General features: G+C 37.4%; 1 protein-coding gene across 1 annotated transcript in view; it reads right to left on the bottom strand.

Annotated features, from left to right (window-relative positions):
* The window catches only part of LOC111492850 (ran-binding protein M homolog), a 16,036-nt gene extending 11,657 nt beyond the window's left edge, over nucleotides 1-4,379 (bottom strand). The window contains exons 1-3 of the mRNA XM_023142332.1: nucleotides 3,784-4,379; nucleotides 3,276-3,422; nucleotides 3,095-3,181 (exon numbers count right to left, since the gene is read on the bottom strand). Of these exons, the coding sequence (XP_022998100.1) occupies nucleotides 3,095-3,181; nucleotides 3,276-3,422; nucleotides 3,784-4,184 (635 nt within the window). The 5' untranslated portion in view covers nucleotides 4,185-4,379. The remainder of the gene's footprint in view (nucleotides 1-3,094; nucleotides 3,182-3,275; nucleotides 3,423-3,783) is intronic.
* Nucleotides 4,380-8,982: the final 4,603 nt, after the last annotated feature.

Genomic DNA, 8,982 nt, shown 5'->3' with positions numbered 1-8,982 from the left:
AAAAAAAAAAAAAAAAAAAAAAAAAAGTAATAAGGTAAAGTTTTTTCATTGTCTAATTTCTTACTAGTGGATTGATACCCCAGACATTGTGTGTGTGTGCATGTTTTTTCCCCTTAAGTTTAATCAGAAAGTTTTGTGATACTGGCCCCTTGAGATTGGGAAGCAAGTTAGCTGTGTTACACCAGGCATTCTAGAGACAAAAAGAAGAAATACTTAATCAATGAAGCTTTAGATGAAATCACTATTCTTCCAATTGGTGAATATAAGAACATGCTTTAATAAAATCGCCAACAGAGATACGGGAAGGAAAAGGAACGAAGAAAGTGAAGTTCTTTTGAACTTTGTGTATGCAGGCATCAGAGTTAAACGCTCCTACAAGATGTCAAAGGGGATGCCCAAACCTATCCAAATCGGTTCTCTCTGTTAAAGGGCAGAGGAAAACATGGGACACGTTTTTTTTTTCCCTCTTGTTGGAAAGGTTGGACATCATTGCTACAACAATTTGATAACAGGCCTTCGATAATCAGATGCTATTCTCCACTGTTCTGTGGTCAAAGGTTTAGAGGAAAAGCACAAAATACTATGGCTCACATGCAATAAAGGCTCAGGGAATCTGGTTAGAGAGAAGTTACCAAGAATTATGAGAATGGAATGAGGATTTCAGGAAGACTTTCTATTTTTCTTCCTGGTGTTCCCTGTCTAATTCATTTTATAATTGTACTCATTTTCTAATGAAATCAAATACTCTTTTTATAATAAAAAGTGTGCTTTCAACCCCTAAAGAGGAGCCCCTTTGGCTAAGGCCTGCAGTCTCTAAGTAGCACCTACCTAGATGCCATGTGTTTAAAACTTGTCAGGTGCCTGGACATGGTGGATGGGCTGCAGCTTATGATTGAATTCTTTATCCAATTTTTTGACACATCACCTGTAATAAAGTTACTTAGTTTTCTATCAAAGAAAATACAATACCCAAAATGTTTTTTAAAGATATAGGATGGAAGCGGTTTAATCTCTCTCGAGGAGGTAGCCTTACCATTTGTGGTTCGATTTTGTCAAGTATTCCATTATATTACACGTCGCTTTTCCTTATGCCCCCACATGTGCGTGTGAGTTGGGAAAGGCTGATTCGTAACTTCTTTTCGGAAGGGAATAATAGGGGTAAATCTAATCATTTGGTTTGTTGGAATTTACCCTCTCAGCTCCCAAGTGACGGGGGTAGGTTTCAGTATTGGTGCAGTAAACATAGAAATTTTGCTCTTATAGTGAAGCGGATCGAGTCTTAGAAGCCTGTGGATAAACAATTCCAAGATTTTGGAATCAAGTGGATTCTTATACATCTTTCAAGTTGGGATTGGGAAATTGGATTTCTTTTAGGAAAGATAATAGGGCATGCGACTCTCCTTTAAAGACACGTTTTCCTCAACTATTTACCATTTCTTTTTCTCCTAATGGTGTGGCGGCTAATTTTTTTAATTCTCATCATTTATCTAGGTCTATTGTTCTCGGGAGGCTTCTTAAGGATGAGGAAATTTTATATTTTCAAGCATTGTTGGGGTTCTTTCTTCCTTCAAAGCTGGTTATTAAGAAGACCCAAGAAGATGGTTTTTGGAGCCTTCGGCCAAATTCACAGTGAAGTCCTTATCAAGAAAACTGGCATAATCTAATCCTTTGCATAAGGATTTATTATTTCGTGCTGTATGGAAGAAGAAATGTCCTGAGAAAATCAATATAATCTTATGATTTTATTGAATGGAAATTTAAATACGTCCTAAGTCTTACAAAGAAAGTTTCCTTGTCAGCCCTTATGCCTTTGGTTTGTTCTCTTTGCTTCGAGAATGGGAATTCTTTATTTCACATCTATTTTGGCTATGCTTATTTACTTAACTGTTGGTATACAAGCTTCTCTCCATCTTCAATGTTTTAGGAGTTTTCTCTTTTAATTCGATGGATAATATTCATCAGCTTGTTCTTGGGATCTCTTTGACTTCAAAGCCTCTTTTATTGTGGCCTAATGGGATCAAACTCTTCCTCCAGAACTTTGGATGGAAAGAAATTTGAGGAATTTTATAAGTATCTGCCTTGGTCGACTCAATTCAATTCATCTCATTTGAAAGCTTCTACCTGGTGTTCTCTTTCAAGCTTTGTTGGTTTGTCTTTACCAGATATTAATCTTAATTGGGGTGCTTTTATTTTTCCCATGTCTTATATTTTATTTGTTTTAAGTACTTCAGTTATTCATTATTATTTTATAAAAAAAGCAAACTTTCATTGAGAAAAAATAAAAAAAGAATCCATAGGAAAACAAAAAAAACAAGCCCACAGAAAGAGGAGCCAAACTACAAAAAGGGGCTTTATTCAAGCAAGATAAAATCAAACGAATAGTTATAAAAAAATCTCGACATCGAAACCCAAAGAAGCATAGAGTAATAAAGGACGACATATCACTAAAAGATCTCTCCTGCCCCTAAAGATTCTACTATTTCTCTCATTCCACAAACTCTATAAAATAGCACAAACCCCGATCCGCCACAAAACAACTATTTCTCACGAAAAGACAAAAACATAAGAAGCTCCACGAACAACTTTCTACTATTCAAAGGAGAGTTATTTCTTCCATTATTTTTAAAGAAGATTGTGAATACCTAAACCAGTAAACTATGTTCAAGTTGGTAGTACCAATGATGTTTTTTATTTCATTGATCATATGAAATTTCAAGGAGGGGTGAAACATGCTACGGTCGGTAGTACCTATGGTATAAATCAATGAATTATAACTTCCTCGCCATTTATTTACAAAAGAATGAAAAAGGTAAAAACTTATCTAAGTAAATTGTTTTCATAACCACGGTATTGGGCAGCACCCTAGTACTCCACAAAAAGATTCCATGTGCCTAACGCCATCTCAAGGAAACAAAGGCTTTCACATGTTAAGCTTTCAAAGGGCAATCTTGTTTAAGACTTATTGCATGAGAAAAAGAATTCCATTGAGTTGTTTAAAACCCTAAGGCATACACAATCCTAACTAGATTATCAGAATAGACAACGTATATGAAGACAAAGTATTAAAGGGATAAAAGCTTGAGGAGGAGCATACTCTTCATTTTGGCTGTGAACAGCAATTGTAGGGAACAAAGGACCCTTCATGTCCTTCTCTACTGCTCCGACTACTATCCCATTTTTTCTGGTACATCAACAGAAAGAGCCAGAAAGTATCATGATGATAAACTTCAAAAATAACCGTACAACGAAACAAGTACAGTAAACGAATGTCTTACGTGAAAAAGAATTCCTGTGAGGTGTAATTAATTCCAGCACCAACCGTATCGCCAGAAGTATATGTTGGACCAAAAGGCTCCTTCTTACCTAATCCACGATAAAGCAGTCCGTCATCTCCATGATATCCACAGCTATTAGGTTCCCACCTACTCGTCCAAATTAACAAGACAGGGCATTTGAGTGCTATTGAAACTAAAAATCAGAAGGGAGAGGGGGCCAATCGAAACAGAATTTCTTTTTCCTTTCATTCAATTTTGAGAATTAAAGATATCTCAGAAACTGAAAAGGATTGAGCAAAACTAAGTTACATCCACTCGAGGACTGAAAAAGCGTTTTGTGTTGATTATAAAGATCAGAAATAACTCGACGATTGTAGAAATTGTAAATTTAAGATACATTCATAATCTTAACTTGATACAGAGAGTGAATATTCATAGTCAAGGCAATCATACAGAAATCCAATAAAAGAATTACGAAAGGAACAGAGATAAAGGAACTATGTCGCACCCGGGCTGCCTTCGCATCTTGAAGCTCTCAGTGGTGAAGCCAATGGCAATCTGGCCTTTTGCCCCAGCGTCCTTTACATGAATCTCGAAGTAGTAGACAAGTCGCTTAATTGGAGCTGGCTTATTGGCTTGGACGACCCCAACATCGTGACCGTGAAGATTCACATTCGTATACTTCACAGAAAGCTTATCGGTGGTAACCAACAAGAAACCTCCGGAACTGTTGATGGTATTGAGTTCAGTGGGACACTCCTCGTCCTCGTCCATGTCGCATAGCCCCCGAGGCAGCCCCAATCGAGCCATTTCCAAGAAGTGCAATCCAAGATCTTGAGCAGGAGGAGGAGGAGGAGGAGGAGTACTGCTATTGATGTCGTTGTTGTTGTTGTTGTTGTGATTGTTCATCTTGAAGACAATTTGTTCCCCCTAGAATTCGAGAACCATTTCAGAAACCCAATGAATTCGAGGCCAACTCGGGCACTTGGAATTTCAAGCTATGGCAATGGCAATGGAGATTTTGGGGGAATTGGCGAATAAGGAAGAGGAAGCACAATGGAGCAAGGAAGAATCTGTAGTATTGTTCTGTTTCGTTTTTCCTTCTTTTTCTTAATTGTCCTCTTTCCCTAACATAAATGAGAGTTTTTATTCCCTACAACGACCCTAGGGTTTGAAACACAGCAGATTTTGCCACGTCAATAGCCAGATGAAATCTGACGATTTGATGAGATTGCACCAAAAAAAACCCAATGAATTGTATTCAAATCATTATTGGGCTTCTAGGGTTTGGCAAATTTCAAGTATCAAGAGATGGATAAAGACTAAACAAGAGATGGCTTATGTAATAAAAGTGAATAACTATGTGAAGGGTGTTATGATAATAGCATGTGGTACATCATCGGGAACCTTATACATCACTGCATGGTGTGGAAACATGATTGTTGTATCTGAGAGTGCTTTTAGTTTAAGTCTATGACACAATAAACTTGGATAACATTAAAGAAATAAAGATGTTGGTTACGAAAGAAGCTTTAGAAGGTCTAATATCTATAGATATGTGTGTTCGTGAGTGCTATGTTATGGGCAAACAAAAACGAATTTGTTTCACAAAGGTTGATAGATAATCAAAAAAAGTATGATTGGAAATCGTCCATACAAATGTTTGGGGACCATCTCTAGTTTAATCACTTGGTGGATTCAAGTTCTACGTCACCTTTATTGATGATTTTAGTCAAAAGGTATGGATTTATTTACTAAAATACAAGTCAAATATGATTGTCATAGGTGAAAAGCTGGAGTTGAGAATCAAACTGATTAGAAGATCAAATGTCTAAGGTCTAATACGAGAAGAGAATATGACAAGTTTGAATTCAAAACATTTTGTGCAACGGAGGAAATTAAATTACGGAGAGTTTCTAGCCAGACAAAATGGTATTACTATAAGGATTTACAAAACATTGAATGAGCGGGTAACGAGTATAAGGATTCATTATAGGTTGTCAAAACATTCTGGGGTGATGACGTGAATACAACAACTTACCCTTTATCAATAGAGAGTCATCAATATCTTTAGGGTTGAAGATGTCAGGAAAGGTATGGACATGAAAAGAATTTAAGTATTTTCATTTTTGAACTTTTGGTTGCACTGTGTACGGTCATGTTTTTCCAAGGCGTGTTGCCTATGGCCACGGGTCAAATGTCCCAGTCATACTTGTCTAGGACGTGTACTCCATGACCACATGCCCATTCCAAACCCATTTTACCAGTTTTCATGTCAAGTTAGGTTTTTACTATTTTTGTCGTATCAATACCAGTGTGTATAGTTGTTCACCAAAATCATGGCTACACCAGCAGAGGCTAAAATACCCCAAAATAGAATATAAGGGATGTGACTAGTTGTCAATTCTTCTTATCCAAGTTCCATGCTATCAAAGTTGTGGTTGTTGCTTATTTGTTCTTAGCCTATAGCATTGTTTTTTACAAACTATTTTCAACGCATTTCCTCACTTATGTTTTCGAATGCACTTTCTCTCAAACGTGACTGAAGCTCGATCATACTTCGAATTGTCCATGACTTATGATTTCCATACGACTGACTTGTTTGCTAGGTTAGAACAAGTGTTACACACTCGTTGTCCTGCTACCATAAGAGTACGATTGTGACAAGTGGTATCAAAGTCATGTCGCCTCCTTAAATCATAGTAATTAAACATGTACTTGGCAAGTCCTAAGTTGGCCAATTAATAAACATAAAAGATCAGTTGATCTACTTAAGTGAAGTTCCTTATGAAATTGGGCTTTAGGAGTCTTGCATTAACAAGATTGCCGACGAATCTGACAAGGTTGACAAAATGGTAGATCGCCTTGAAGCAATGCTCATTCATGAATTAATGGTTAGGGTTGAGGCTCTAGAAGACAAGGTCACAGTTGTTGGTGGCTTCAAGTGTGGGGATAACTCTATGGGCTCTGTTGCCCGGATGGAAGAACATATTGAGGCCCGAGACAATGCCCAATAAGCAATCTTTTAGATGGTTTTAGAAACGTTTGATGAATTAAGAACAACCCTTAGAGTGGTCAGGGATGAAGTGACAACTTTGAACACCAAACTAAATTTCACCATAAGAGCAGAGGAACCAAACCCTAATTGGAGATGCTGTCCAATCTAACAAGGTGAAGGTCCTGGAGTCAAAGTCCTTTTGTAGGCTTGGGACGCTAAAACTTTGGAGAATTTTATCTTTGACTTCAAATAGTACTTTGAAGCCACAAATATCGTGACAGAATGGTCGAAGTTTACGTTGACCACACTTCACCTAGCTGACGATGCAAAATTGTGGTGGAGATCTAAGTACATGGACATTTAAGATGGTCGATATACCATGGACACTTTGAGAGTTTAAAACAAGAAGTCTGCTCATAGTTCTTCCTAAATAATGTCGAGATAAGAAAGAAGTTAAGGGAACTGAGACATATTCAGAATATCTGAGACTACGTTAAGTAGTATTTTGGACTTATGTTGGATATTCGTGACATGTTCGAGAAAGACAAGGTCTTCAGTTTTGTGAGGGGCTTAATTCATTAGCTCTACCCGTCTTAGAAGTTGCAAAGACAACTCTGATTAAGCTGGAAACTTGGACTCGCAAACCGACCTTGTGATAGTTAAGATGGATGACTTTAACATCATGTTAAGGATGGATTTCTTGTTAGAACAAAAAGTCACTCTCATGCCCTTGATGAAATGCCCGTCAACCAAGAGGGTGAAGATTATGTTGGCACTATAGTTGCGAAGAGATCTTGGCCATGATGAACCTACGCTTATTGTCGTTGCCACACGAGGATAGCCCACAACTATTGGGCATTTGTATTTTTTTTTACTTAGGTTGCGAGTCTTGAAGAGCGAGAGAAGATCCGACACTGGGATAGCCCACAAATAGTGCGCAAGTTTTCATATTCATTTTGGGGCACGATGAAAGTTCAACGAGTCATGTTAGCATTTAGTTTGATGTTTGGGTTGTCATCAGGGTGATGCCGAGATTAAGTGGGCAAGAATGTCACGATCAACTATGTTATTGTGCCCCCGAAAAAGTCATCAAGGATGATGACTAGGTTAAGTGGGGAAGAGTGTCACAATCTCACTAAGAAGATTGTAGCTTGTGACCCCCAATATTTCAACCGACAAGACGACAACCCTCTAATGGTGTCCATCCGTTCACGTGAGGCCAAGACAGATAAGTGTCATGATACGACTGAGGATAACGGTGCATCATCCAACACACCAAGAAGAGTGCATTAAAGCCAAGCTAAGGCATAGACAAGGTTCGAGAGAACTAGGTGGCACGAGTGTCAAAGACAAGCTCGAAGAAAGCCGAGTAGGGCCCTGGGCCAAAATTGTAGAAGTTGGAGTTTCGATATGAGTTTCGGCATGTGACTCTAGAGTTAAGTCCATTTATATGAAAAATAAAAACTCACAAAAGTTGGTGTCAACGGGTATCCTACGAAATCTCCATGGGGGCATATGACCAATTGCCAAAATGACATCTATTCCATAAATATAAGAAATATCTCAAAATGCACTATAGGGGAGGCATGGAGTCGGGTCCCACCATTCCTAGACCCTGTGAGCTACCATGTGGCACATACATGTGTCGTAGTAAAGACAAGCATTGCGAGATGAGTGTCTCAGGCGACATCTTTTGAAATTGGTCTTCTAAGGATAGTGTCTGAGGCATGGGTGTGCTGACATTGGGTCATGAACCAATGGTAGTTTATCGCAGGGGCATTAATAGTCGTTTTTTATAGATACTTGGTTTAACTACTTAATCTAATCATCACCAAATTTCATATAAAATATTAAAATGTCTGATTATGTTAAACATTAAAATTTCATGGGTAGCGAATTTTGTTTCGTACGATATTCTAACATTACTTGACTTTTGAGAAAAACTCTCGAGGTTCTTAACTCACGTTCTTCACTTATTTATTCTTTTAATCATACATACTTAGATTAAGGTTACGGTACAAGATATGTGATAATTGATATAATACCATATATTGTAATGTGATATATTATGGTATGATGTATATTTGATGAAAATTGTTATGTCTTGAAGCATGAGATGTTATGATACGATATATTTATGTAATTTGAATGATATGATGTGCTTGACATGAAAAACGACGAACTAGAATGAAATAAAACCCCGACGTATGCATGAAAGATATGATAAACGATATGTAAAATGATATAAACAACGATATGGTATATACAGAATGCTAGCGGGATTGTATTAAATGATAACGAAAATGGAAAAATGTTTGGACCTCATGCATTATTGTGCATTCATGCATTCGGGGATGCCCCTTACCCTTCACGATAGTACGAACGCGTACGAGGTAGGAAAAAGATCATTATGTTTGACATAATGCTGCGACGGTCAGACATAAAAACAATCATTATGTTTAATATAATAATCTATTCTCGTCCGACAAGGAAAGTGGTCCAGTGTGGGACGGGTGAAGTTTAGCCTTCTCCATCCAGATGGCCACATCACCCTCTCAAAAGAAACCAATTTATTAATTATTTACCAAATTAAAATGAATATTTCATCCATTTAAAAAAAAAATTTGAAAACCTATCGAAAATGCTGATAATAATAGATTGTTTTTTTTATCCGTGCTCATAAAAACCAAACAATTTACTTATTCCTTA

The sequence above is a fragment of the Cucurbita maxima genome, unplaced genomic scaffold, assembly GCF_002738345.1.
Source record: "Cucurbita maxima cultivar Rimu unplaced genomic scaffold, Cmax_1.0 Cma_Scf00018, whole genome shotgun sequence".
Taxonomy (NCBI): Eukaryota; Viridiplantae; Streptophyta; class Magnoliopsida; order Cucurbitales; family Cucurbitaceae; genus Cucurbita; species Cucurbita maxima.
Note: the sequence above shows the minus strand (reverse complement) of the source record. Positions and strands in the feature narration are given on the sequence as shown.